Raw genomic sequence first — 13,560 nt, forward strand, 5'->3', positions numbered from 1 at the left:
CACTGGCTCTGGAATATATCAACTCTCTGTCCTTGTAAAGTTTAACCCCTTGGTTAAACAACTTGGTTTCCTTATTCGCAAAACAGAGTTAGTAATTGATCTCCTAAGATTGTTATGAGACTTAATGGAGGATTATAAAGTTCTTAGAACACTATCAGTCATGTTATTACCCATATGAATTCAGTAAAACTAGAAGTTTATGAAACAATACCCATATTATCTACAATCTAAAATAGTATTTGTCATAAAAATTTAAACTGATTTCATAACACAAAATTGAGTCTTAACCTGCAGTTTGAAAAATAATGATGCTTGACAATTTTATTCTCTTTTTAAGTATTCATTTGCTAGATTTTGCTAAATATCTATTGCTTTCAGAAATTCCTTTAGAACACACAGAGAGATTATAAATCTTCAGTCAGAAGAAGTCACAAAAATGGACACTCTAGTGTCCTTGACTTATTTTAAGAATCCCTTCAGCAAAAAATGAGCATCTCTATCCATTCCTCTCATCATTAAACAGATCGGAATCCTGGCTTTTCTCTGTTAGTTCTCTTCAATACTGATGACCATCCAGCTTTTTTAGACGGCCCTGTTACTTCTTTTTTTAAAAGATTTTATTAATTTTATTTTTAGAGAGAGGGTAAGGGAGGCAGAAAGAGAGGAAGGGAAACATCGATGTGTGGTTACTTCTCATGTGCCCCCTAGTGGGGACCTGGCCTGCAACCCAGGCATGTACCCTGACTGGGAATCGAACCAGTGACCCTGTGGTTCACAGGCTGGCACTCAATCCACTGACCACACTAGCCGAAGGACCCTGTTGCTTCTTGAAGCCAATAAGCAGTTAGCTGTATATAACTTTCAAGGCCCATGCCTCAAACCTCAGCAGAATTAGCAAACATTGTTTTTTCTACTCTAAATATAATAACAGTTAACTCAGTACACTTTTGTGTGGGCACAGTTCTAATAATTTTATTTCATATTATTTTATTTTATCCTAAAAAAGGCACACAACTCTATAACTATGATTAAAACAACTTGCCAAAGTCACACAGATAGTAAGTAGGCTGGGACTAAAGACCAGTCAGTCTGGTCAAGACCGCGGGCTTGGTGAATGCCTTTGCAAAAGGGTTCCCCACCCAGAGATGAAAAAGTCAGGCATTGCATATTTTGCAGAGCAATGTTCACTTGTAACATCCTCAGAGAGAGGCCGGGCATCTGCTGCTCCACACCGGGAATCTTATATGCACGGTTTCATCTTTATTGCCCAGCTGGTTGGCCAGGGGCTACTTGTCCGATTCTTTATTACTTTTTCCCCCCAGGCCCGAGACTTACTTTTTCCTTGGTCTGGAGAAATTCCTCCATACTATTTCACATGGGATTAGTCGCTCCTTACACTGTACACCCTTAAAAATGTGTCCATGCCTCCATTACAGCAGCTAAAACACTGCATAACAATCAGCAGTTTATGTGGGTGCCTCCTGCCAGGCTGGGAGCTCCTCTGTGCTCTTTGTAGTCACATGTTTATCTGCAGGGTCTGGCAGAGAGCCTGTCAAATAACTGACACTCAATGAGAAAGCCTTCACCAAGCACGAATGGATAAACAGGTGGGCAGGCAACGGAGCCTTTGCACTGAAGGTGAGAAATCACTTCCTAATGTTGTCTCATAATTCATTCACCACACCCCGTTCCTGCCATTCTTCTTCCAGGAGGATTTCCCAGCACAATGGACAGTTTATGAAAAAATACAGTAAAATGCTTCTGAAAAGTCATGACTTAGAGGAAATTACCGTGATGATTTCACAAATTGAAAATGTGTTCCACATTAATGCCTCTTTTTATTTACAGTTATTTATTTATTAATCACTTCAATATTAAGGTGGCCTTTGAGTCTCTAAAACAACACTTCTGATTTTAGCCAATCTTACTTAACTCCTTCAAACAAACCACCAGTTCTTATCACTGTCACCCCAAGGAGATTCCACCCCATCCACCTTCTCCATGCATTTGGGCCACCTGGGGGACTGTCAGAAAACATCTCTCATGGAGGTGTGGCCCCTTCTGCACATGAGCACTAGGATGATCTCACCAGCAACACCAGTTAGCCAGCTGCGACTAAAAACCTGATCACTGCCTGGATTTTATTTGTAATGACTGTCTTCCTTGCCTTTTTACTATGTACAGCTTCTATATTTTCTACTCTGTCTTAGGCTACTACATAAGCCAACAATTCCTAGCAATGAAAACAAATCATTTTTTCAAGATTTTCTATCACAATCATTATAATTTCAAAGGCATCGTAAGAATTTCAATTCCACAAATTCCTCTATTTCTTATAGACATAACTCTGGCAAATGAACAAATACTTGCATCTTTTAAAATTAATTAATAAAATCACCAATGCACAAAAAAATGTAATTTCCCTTTTGCATTGACTTGGGTTTAAAAGAATGAGAGTAATACAGCACTAGGATATCCGTAGAGATAACTCTCAGGCAAACCACCAAAATATTCTGTGAGACACAGCAAGACATATCTTATAACTTAGACATTTTAAAGGTGCAGCATGGCATTTTAGTAAATTTAATACTGTCAGTTTTATTGTTCACAAATACATTGTGTTTATCAGGTAGCAAATATACTAAACTTGTATTATGTGCCAAGTGCTAGATTGAGTGCTTTACATATAGCATGTCATTTACTCATCACATCTATTCTATGAGTTATACTTCCAGTCAGTCACTTGGGAAATGAGCCCGCTCATTTGCACAACGACGTTGTATTGCACACAAGCTGCCCTCTCTGTGCTCTGTGTGTGTGTTGTCTGCTGCGTGCTGGAGCCGCAACGATGCATCAAGGAGAGTTCTGAGCTTCCCCTAAATGTGTAGGGTTACTTTCTTGCTTTGAATGTTTTATACGTAGCCATTATGCAGATTTGAATAAAAAAAAAACATTATGTAGATTTGTATGAATATGGTGCAGTCATTTTGGAAAACATTTTGGCAGTTTCATAAAAATATAAACAAACTCTAAATTTATGTCCTAACAATTTCACTCTTAGGTAGTTTGATAATCCTTGTTCAACAACTAGGACAAAATACTTCCACAGACATGGTATTTGTATGCATATTAACAGGGGTTTTATTCTAATAACCCAAACCTGAAAAAAATCAAAATGTCCACCAACAGTTGAATTAATAAACAAAATAAGGTATAGCTATATATCACTACAATGGATTATTATGCTGGCAAAAGGGGACAAACTACTGATTCATGTAACTAAATGCTGGTGGCCCTAGTCAGGTAGTTCAGTTGGTTGGAGCACGAAGGTTGCAGGTTTGATCCCTGGTCAGGGTACATACAGGAACCAACCAATGAATGCATAAATAAGTGGAACAACAACAAATCAATGTTTCTTTCTCTCCCCCTTCCTCTGATTTCAAAAAGCCAAGAATAAGAATACGTGCTGTATGCTGTAAAACTTAATTTAAAAAATTGCTTTAAAAATCCCTACTGATTGCAAGATGACTATAAATGTTTAGGAAAACACTAAAAATGTGGAAGAATTATGGGATTGAGCAAAAAAGGGGGGAAAAGAGAAAAAACTTATGGACAGGGACAACAGTTTGTTGATTGCCAGGCAGAGGGCTGGCGGGAGGCGGAGGATGGTATGGGGGCGGGGACTGTGCACCCTATACCTGTAAAATTTTGTTCACCAGTATCACCGCAAAAATTCAATGAAAAAGAAAAACTATATGCTTTACAATTCTAATTATATAAAACTGTTCAAAATATCAATATAATCTAAAGATGGAAGGCTGGACAACGCTTACCTGAACACAGAATTTTTCGGGGGATAGAAACTCAACACAGAAGGAATGCAGGGAACATTTTAGGGTGATGGAAGTTTTCTGTATCGTGTTCGTGGTGGGGGCTACAAAGGTTTACAGACTTGTTAAAACTCATAAAACTCCTCACTTGAAATGAGTTTGTTGCATTTTATGTAAATTGTACCTGAATAAAATATATTTTTAGAGAAAATTATATATGCATATTTGGGAAGCAGCATTATATGTCCACATTTGTGGATATGACACAGTAAAGAAATACGAATCAGAGGAGGAACCGAAGGTCAAATACTAAGTTGATAGATTTAGTAGGAAAAAAACCTTTTATTGTTAAAGTCTTATGCAACTATTCGTGTGAGGATACAAACTTGGACTTGAGATTTTTAACATTCAGAGTAAGGCATAAAACATAATCAACTATAAAATGGCAGTTTATAACAACTTAACAGTAACTTTTTAAAATTATGTGCATTTTTAAAAGTAAGTTTAGTGTTCCATAAAACATGCAATAACTCGAAATAAGCACAAGCTCAGAAGTTAGATGTTTTGATTAAATTCTCACTCTTTAATCTTTTGTGTAGGTCGTGCCCACGAGTGACACTTTGGGGAAACTTTTGTAAACAGGGTTAGCTCTTCCTGAACACACTCCCCCCCGGGTCAGGTGACAACAGGGGCAAGTACAGGGCAGAGGAGCTACGTGTATGTGTTCACGCCTTTTCATTTTTAAACATTTTTAACTCGAGTCCTATGGCGCTTTGTTTTTAAATTTAAGATCCTATTTTCTCCACAAATGTGGACTCTAGGATATATAAAAATATATGCATATCTGACAGAGAAATAGAAAAGAAGCATAGCTCATGCCCAAAATACCCGACACAGCGTGTTTTATCTTTCGGCGTAAACAGGAATTCTTGTCTCCTCCATAAGCACAAACACAGCTTCATAATCCCATCACATAAAGTATTTTTTTTTTTGTTGATCGATGGCCAACAGTTTTCTCTAGCTAATATTTAAATTTCAGCACAAAATGGATTTTGACATTTGTTTCCTCTAGTTTGCCAAATGCCTTCTTCTGTCCAGACTCTGTAGGAAGTTACACCTGAACTGAGGAAGTTGGAGGATCCTTAGTTGAGTATCTAGGTGACTCAGCATAAAGCCCACTGTTTTCTACTCCCAGAACCCCGACCTCATATCCCAATCCAGTGACTAAGTCTTTGACGCAGATTCTGTGCCCGACTATTAACTTGATAGACTGCACTGCATTCAGCACTTCTGAACCCAGATACCTGCTCGGTACTACAAATTCTCCCAGGACCCAGGGACCTGTGCCAGGCCTCTGCTGCCAAAGTTCCCTGCTGGCCCCTTTGGGCATCTTGGCAGGTGACTTGCATCCAGTTTATTTCACCGCGCTGGCTGTCCTGCAGCCTCGCTGTCGTGTGCTCTGGTCCCTCATCTCCAGAGGCCAGCTTTTGTTGGTGTGGATCGGAGGCTCTTGACCATTGTTGTATGTACCAAATCCTGGGCTTTGTTTCATGATTAATTAAATATCTGGAAGAGGGGCCTAAGTATCTAAATTTTAAAAAACCTTCCAGATGATTCTAAAATTCAACCAGGGATGAGAAAGCTGAGAATAGGGAGAAGCAAGGGAGGGTACAAAATTCAAAGGACCTCAAAAACAAAATCCTAGTGATGAAGACACAACTTTAATGCTATAATTGTAAAAATCAAAATGCACGACAAATCGTTCATAATAAACAAACTATCAAACTTTTACATAAAGGCTCAGTACTTGAAAACTTGACATGAAAGGAAAAATTCATGATATTGGTTCTGACTTAAAAATTTTGATATTTTATTCATCAAAGAACTTGTGCATTAATTCTTTTAACAAACACTGTATTCAAATATTAATTTTAAATATCAACCACTGAGGTTTTGGTCAGTCCTTTAAATGTTGACCCCTCCTCACTCTGCCATGGGTGCTACAAGCCACTGACCCAGCTGAATGTCTACAGTGTCTGTGACCCCAGTGGCACTTGACTGTGGTGCGCAGAGCTTTCCTATTTCCCAGCAACCCCCCACCTGTGAAGATCGGCCCCAGTTATACCAGTTTAAGGCACACAGTGAGATGAACACTTTTGTCCAGGGGCAGGTCTCCTCAGGCCCTTGTCCAATCCTGGGAAATACACCTCTATCTCAAATATGTAGGAGGGCTAGCAGGGTATGTACAATCTGAAACTCCCTCTAGGTGATTCTGATTCATCATTGCTCTTCACCTCCCACACAAGAACCATTGAGCTAGATTGTACAGTTCAAACTGCAGTCCACAGGCCAGTAGCATCAGCACTACCTGGAAGTTTATAAGAAATGCACTACTCAGATCCCATCCTAGAGCAACTAAAACAGCAGTTTGGAGATGAATCCAGGGATGTAGGTTTTAATAAGGTCTCTGGAAAATTCAGATGCATGCTAAAGTTTGAGAAACACTGATAGCATAGTAATCATCTATCCTCTAATGGGTTCGTGAAAACCAATGGTGTACCACCGAGTACCTAGATAGCTAAGATCATCCCTGAATTCCTCTCGTGTAGAGGGAGGTGGGCCCAGCAGGTGCAATATCATGTCAGCCACTGTGTCTCAAGGACACACAGATAGTTTCCTAGAGTAGCAAGGAAAGAGAAAGTATGATACTGAGAGCAAGCTATCTGATTAGGAATGCCAAGGATGGGTAGCAAAAGTATGATACTAAATTTTCCCAAGTTCAAGGGTAAGGTCTGAGGCTAGACTCTCCCCAAAATAGTCCTGACCCGGATTCCAAGAACATTCCTAGAGGAGCCTGTGAAGCCTGATGCTCATATTCATGCTGGCCAAGGGGTGCACAAGTGCAGCGGCCTGGCTGAAGGCGGAAGGTCAGAGAAAACAGGGAGGGACTGAATGGGCATGAAAGCACGTGTGGTGTTCTGGGCTCGCCGTCTACATTGCTGTAGCCATGACTTACCGTCCTCTTTTCAAAATCAGATGCCACTGGACTGTTCTCAAAGGGTGCATCTCTCTAGTCAAAAGTACTCAAAAGATATAAAAAGATATTTTAAAAGATGTAAAAGCCACAATTCTAATATCTTAGAATTTCAGATATTGTGAGAAACAAAATGTCTCAACCCAAATGTAAGGTTTAGTCTAATTGTATCCTATTTTTGTGCAGTTCTTTACACATAGGGAGTGTTTATTAGACATTATCTAATCGGGGCTTACAAATTAAAAATTCTACCTTATAAAATCACAGTTACTTTGAAAATATAATTTCTCAAAGGGTATTTAGTTTTGATTGAAAAAAGGCAGGACCATAAGGCACAGACACGTCTGGGAAGGTGGAGTCAGAAGGTTGGACTGCCCGGAGTTGAAAGAACAAGTTAAGGGAGGGGGATGGTCTAAGTCAGAGAGAAAGGAGGGCCCGCTCCTCATCAGTGGCTGTCTCATCCCCAGCTCAGACTCCTCACGGCCACAGCAGAATCATAAAATCACTGCCCCCACCCTCCCACATCCTTGCCGTTTTACACAGCTGGGCTTTACATAGCCTGTGGCCTTCAGTCAGGTCTCACTCTCCCCACCCAACGAAAGGAAGCTGCACTTTGCACTGAGACTGAAGCCCTCTCTGGTCTCTCCGTCCATTGTCCCCCCACCCGCAGATGACATCTCTTCCAAACCCTAAACCCTCTTGGCATACTTTTTATGCCCATCGCCCTGCAACTGTTTATCAGTTTGCTTCTCCCAATAGACTATGACCTCTTTGAAAGTAAAAACAAGATTTTATATACTAGGTCCTTAGTACATAGTAGGAGCTTAATAATTATGTGCTAAAAGAATAAAGAGAGACACAAACTAGAGACTCAGAATGATGAATTTGCATAGAAATATTAAAGAATGTGGTAAGAGTAGATTTGGAGCAGGGGTGGAATTGCCAGAGCACATGGCATTATAAATGATCTCTCCCCTCATCTTTACTGCTCAAGTATAGGCCTTGAGGTAAGGTCTTTTGGGAGGCATGGTAACCGAGTAAAACCCCAGGGAGAATGACAGAAGATGTGCTTTATGAAATATGACTTCAAGGGGCATTTCGGGTTGGAGGTGGTGGGGTTGGAATCAGGCAGGGAGGTCATGCCTTCATCTTAGAATTTTTTATCCTGAAGTGCAGAGGTCTAGTCAGGAAATGGGATGTTGAGAGCAACGTCTGTCCTCTAGACCAAGGAGAAAGGTGCAAGGTACATCCATTGTCCAGTCTGCCAAACCAGTGGGGAACACAAACTACTTCAACAGAATGTGGGCTGAGATTCTCCTTGGGGTAAAAAGAATTTGCAGGTGGCTGGTACTCTCCATTCTCTCTCCCAGGAACTTGTATATGACACAGAGGTTGAGACTCAAAGGGCTACAGAGACCAGGTGTGTGTGATAACCGAGTGAAGCCGGCTCGTGGGGCAGATGACAAGGAGGTGGTTTCCATGAGGAAAATGGATGGCACTTCCTGTACCAAGGGCCCCCCAAACTGCTGCCCACGACCACCACTCAGCTTCAGATGATCATTTCTATGCCGGAAGAGGGGCCCGTGGTGGCTACATCTTTCCTGTTCTCCAGACAGACAAAAATCCAGATGTAGTATTCAATCTCTCAGTTTTGAAAGGTAGACAATGATCAACTTATTTTAAATTACACTCAAGCTTACATTTGCAGGCTAAACAATACGCGTTTGGAAGCTGAATCTGGGTCATGAGTCATTAATTTGTAACTACCGATGATTTGAAAGGCCCAGTCGAAACTCCAGGAGCCCTTGGTTATTCAGAGGGTGGGATTTACTCCCTACGATCCAGAGCCCCACTTTTAAGTCATTGTTACCTGGCCTTGAACACGGTGTTGATGCCCCCAGGGTCCCGTGTACTCAAAACCCATTCTTCCATTGACATCTTCTGGAAGGATGATGTCACCACACAGGAATTTCAGTTAAGGGTTGTTTTTCTCAGTCAGTTAATAAAGAAAAAGTGGACGAGTATTAACATTTGGTATATTCAGCTGGTGCCTGAGAGGTGAGACACCTTCTCTAAGCTTCCATAAAAAAGATTCTCCATGGATGACTTTAGACAAATAAAAATCAATGTCAAGTTCACATTTCATTAAAAAAAAAAGATGGGCCTATAAAGTTTTGTTTCAGATGTGTGGTACCAGAGAGGCATGAGTCACTGACCTAGGTTTCCACTGAACAAGTTTTCACCTGGAAATCAATGAACAGAAAGCGCTGCTGGGGGGTACCTCAGGCTGATAGTCCAGGGGGGAGGTGAAGATGGCAGAGACACCAGGGCAATTAGAGAAATTCTATCAAGTGGTGCAGAGGCAGAACTGAAAAACAAGCTTAACAGACCAGGTGCAGGTTTAAATTGATGTTCCCAGCTCAAACGGTTGTTTTAAATTCACTAATATTTATAAGCCACAGAAGACTGAAGCTGAAATGATTTTAGATGAATTTTAACTCATTCTCCATTCACATAATATGAGAGGAGGGAGACAATTTTACTGGTCTTCTGGAGGAACAGTGTAAGGGTTTCTGCAGTCGAGAAAGAAGTTGGTTTCAGCTCAGACAGATATTTCAAGATCCAAGGGCTGTGTCTGGGCTGAGAAGGATGTGCTTGCCATTCCAAAAGTCCTACCAAACAGGGAGTGTCGATATATTCCGGGACTGCTCAGGAACTGAAGTGCCCGCAGAACTCAGGCCATAGGCAGCTGTAAAGACCACCTGCTACTGGATCCCTTGCTTGTGATTTCAGCCTTCCAGAGTGAAGAGTATAACATCAGCAGAGTTAAAAGTAAATCCTGCAAGGGGAGAAGATTAAGAATCAGTGAGGACTGAGTGGCATTTGTGAGTGTGTATGTCAATGTGTGTGTAGTGTGTGTGTGTGTGTGTGTGTGAGAGAGAGAGAGAGAGAGAGAGAGAGAGAGAGAGAGAAGTACAGAGAGAGAGAGAAATACAGAGAGAGAGAGAGAGTTCTCATTAGGAGACGATCTATGATTTGACAGCCTCGCTGCTCCTGCTCCTGCTCCTGCTCCTGCTGCTGCCTCTGCTGCGGCTGAATGGTCTGTCATCACTTGAACAGAGCTGCGAGGGTTCAGAGGAACTGCAGTTCTGGAGATGGAGCACTGCTAAGTGGTTTCCCTGTCAAACAAAGTAGACGAGAATTTCTGCAGCTTTGGGAACTTGGACTTCTTACTGCTTCATCCACCCGGGGAAGCAAGCAGCGCAACAGAAGAAGAAAGGTAAGAGAAGACACTGTTCTTTAAGGGGTAGGCAGGGCAAGGGGACACCGGATTTGTAGGCTCAAAGGCTTGCTTTTCTGTAGCAAAGGGATCTCGCCCTCTGAGAGCTAAGGAAGTGGATGCTGATTTCCTATCAGGTTTGGTCGGTGAGCCTCTTGGTTTCCCTGACACCACCTCCCCCTTCTCATATCTTTTTCTTATTTTTACTTTTTTCAAGCATCTGAGAGGTTTCCTGGTATTTACTTTTTAGTTAGTATGTATTGTTTAGTCTTTTCTCTCTGAGCACTCTTTCAAAACAGGGAGCTTTTTCTGTTTCTTGTTTCTTAAACCTTTTTTCCACGAAGAGGAAACTGGTCCCTCTCACTGTAATCCGGTCAGAACAGTCCATCGTGCACTGGAGTTGCAATAAAAGGAGTTTTCAGAAGTACGCATCAGCCCTATTCTTGCAGAAAAAGGGGAGGGGAAAGGAGAGGAAGTGAGGGTTAGCAGGCAGAAGCTGTGTCTTAATCTGAAACGGCAAGGCTGTGAATGAATATGGACTATCACTCTCCACAGGGCAGAGAAGCACTGTCATAAAGGCAGGGCGCTGGGCAGAAAATGTTTTGAGAAGTGTTGTTGCAGAAAAACTTCATACCACTGAAGATGGAGAACGAGACAGTCAGTGAACTGAACCAAACACAGCTGCAGCCACGAGCGGTGGTGGCCCTCGAATACCAAGTGGTCACCATCTTACTTGTGCTCATTATCTGTGGCCTGGGCATCGTGGGCAACATCATGGTAGTCCTGGTGGTCATGAGAACCAAGCACATGAGGACCCCTACAAACTGCTACTTGGTGAGTCTGGCAGTCGCCGATCTCATGGTGCTGGTGGCTGCGGGCCTGCCCAACATCACAGACAGTATCTACGGCTTCTGGGTCTATGGCTATGTGGGCTGCCTGTGCATTACGTACCTCCAGTACTTGGGCATTAATGCATCCTCCTGTTCCATCACAGCCTTCACCATTGAGAGGTACATAGCAATCTGTCACCCCATCAAAGCCCAGTTTCTCTGCACGTTTTCCAGAGCCAAAAAGATCATCATCTTTGTCTGGGCTTTCACCTCCGTTTACTGCATGCTCTGGTTCTTCCTGCTGGATCTCAACATCAGCACCTACAAAGATACGATCGTCGTCTCCTGCGGCTACAAGATCTCCAGAAATTACTACTCACCAATTTACCTAATGGACTTTGCTGTCTTCTATGTGGTGCCGATGATTCTGGCCACTGTCCTCTATGGATTCATAGCTAGGATCCTCTTCTTAAATCCCATTCCTTCAGATCCTAAAGAAAACTCTAAGACATGGAAAAATGACTCACTTCATCAGAACAAGAATTTGAATTCCAAGGCCTCTAATAGGTGTTTCAACAGCACTGTATCTTCAAGGAAGCAGGTAAGTACATGTGAATGCCCAGGTCCACAGGGGAAATGTGGGCCAGAGGTCCTTGTGAGATGAAATCAACTTTGCCCTTCTTAGCTGATGCCTCAACCAAAATGCAATCATGTAAACATTTCCCAGCATAAGCTTCTGCTTTACATATTAAATCCATCTCTAGAGCAACTGAAAACCTAAAAATAGATGGGGAGATGTTGGTAGAACATCAACAGGTACTGGTTCAGGTGTTACTAACATATAAGGAAGTGTAAGCAGAAGCCCTAGAAATCTACCTTTAAATGTTTGTGCCTCTCTGGGAAATGTTATCAAAATCTTTATCTCCTGTCTGGCTTCTGGAGGGAGCAGCTGGATATCTTTAAGAATTTTATTGCACAGCAAAGGTTTGACAAGACAGCTTGAGAAAAGGTGAGACAAAGCCATAATGAAACTTTTCTTAGCGTCCTGTTGTTGCTCTCAACTGAGACACATAACTGAGAGGGATTCCTGAACTTACTGTTAAAAATCTTCGTGGGAAAGATTCCCTCACCCTCTTCCCTAGTTCCCTGTAAAGTGCCTCATCCTGCAGAAGCTGAAAATGCATTTTGTTCAGGAAATGTTCTAATAAAAACCTAACACCAAGCTCAACTTGTTATAAAAAATGATTGGATTTTTAAAAGTGCCTGTTTTTCCTGCTAAGCATGACTAAAAATCCTTTCATGTTTTCAGGTCACCTGATTCCCCATGCGGTCACAGCTGAATAGTGGTTTTACTAGTGAATGAAGTACAACTTTGTTACAGTAGATGTGGTTTAAAAGACAGTTTAGGAACTAAATACTTTTATAGTACATACTTATTTATATTCACACGATTGTTCTAAGTTGTTTATGAACTTAGCTTTTAGTTCTTTTTCTTTCTTTGCTAAACTGAATAGGCACACGGTAAACATTTACTTTCAGAGCTGAAAAAGAAACCTTGAAAGCAACACTACCAGCTCTTTCAAATGGGTTGGTTGTGTGTGTGTGTGTGTGTGTGTGCGCGCACGCACATGTAGAGAATGCAGTTCTCCCCGTGTGCAGAGGTAGAAACTGAGTATACCTTTTACTGTGTGCATATGGATCATCTATGCTATCACTTCCTAACCTCTAAGTTAGCTGACTTTGGAGGAATTATAATAGGACATTTGGGTACAAGTGAAATAAACTACTAATAAATGTATCTGCTTTAGATCAGCATGAAATGAATAACGAACCGTAACTGAAAGAAATATTTAGAACATTTTGTATGTTGTGGTGCTTGATTTATACAACATTTATTAGGGAAGATGCTTCGATGATAGACAGGGAAGACCTGAGCAACTATTGCCAGCTCTCAGGTTCCTATTGCTTTGGGTCTAGCAGTGCCGCCGGGTACAAGGCACATTTGGCCACCTATTACTCAAAACCTGATTAAGGGAAATTTACAGAGGACTGCTGACCATCTGCCAAGACAAACATTAACAAATACAATACGACAGTAAAGAATATGCATGTCTCAATTAGAGACAAATCGTGGGTTAATATCTGCAGCAAAGAAGGTCAGTGAGTAAATTTATTCATTAGACTCCAACTGATAGTCTTGTTATAAATTCTGAAACATTGTGTGTCTGGTCTCACATCGTTCCTTTCAATTATAGTCATTAGTGCCTAACATCATTAATAATGTCCTTTAAATTGATCATTGTGTTACACGTTCACACTATCGTTTCAGGTTAGGATAGGCTGTCTTTATAGGGGCTGCGTGGTTAAAGAAAAAGCCAAAAATTTGGCTCCGAACAATCCTGACCTTAAATGCCAAGGTTCTCATCAAGTTGTGCAATCCTGGATAAGCAGGACTCTCAGTGCCTCAGTTTCTTCATTTATAAAATGAGGCTAGTTAGCAACGTCCAGGGTTGTAAGAGTTCAGTGAACTATCTTATAAAAGACACCTAAAATGAATGGTGATTAACATGAGGTGATAATTAGCCT

General features: G+C 41.4%; 1 protein-coding gene across 1 annotated transcript in view; it reads left to right on the forward strand.

The window, feature by feature from the left end:
• Positions 1–9,927: 9,927 nt before the first annotated feature.
• Positions 9,928–13,560, forward strand: part of TRHR (thyrotropin releasing hormone receptor) — a 42,459-nt gene continuing 38,826 nt past the window's right edge. Inside the window, exons 1-2 of the mRNA XM_028534015.2 lie at positions 9,928–10,144; positions 10,700–11,575. Coding sequence (XP_028389816.1) covers positions 10,787–11,575 — 789 coding nt within the window. The 5' untranslated portion in view covers positions 9,928–10,144; positions 10,700–10,786. The remainder of the gene's footprint in view (positions 10,145–10,699; positions 11,576–13,560) is intronic.

The sequence above is a fragment of the Phyllostomus discolor genome, chromosome 7, assembly GCF_004126475.2.
Source record: "Phyllostomus discolor isolate MPI-MPIP mPhyDis1 chromosome 7, mPhyDis1.pri.v3, whole genome shotgun sequence".
NCBI classification, from domain to species: domain Eukaryota; kingdom Metazoa; phylum Chordata; class Mammalia; order Chiroptera; family Phyllostomidae; genus Phyllostomus; species Phyllostomus discolor.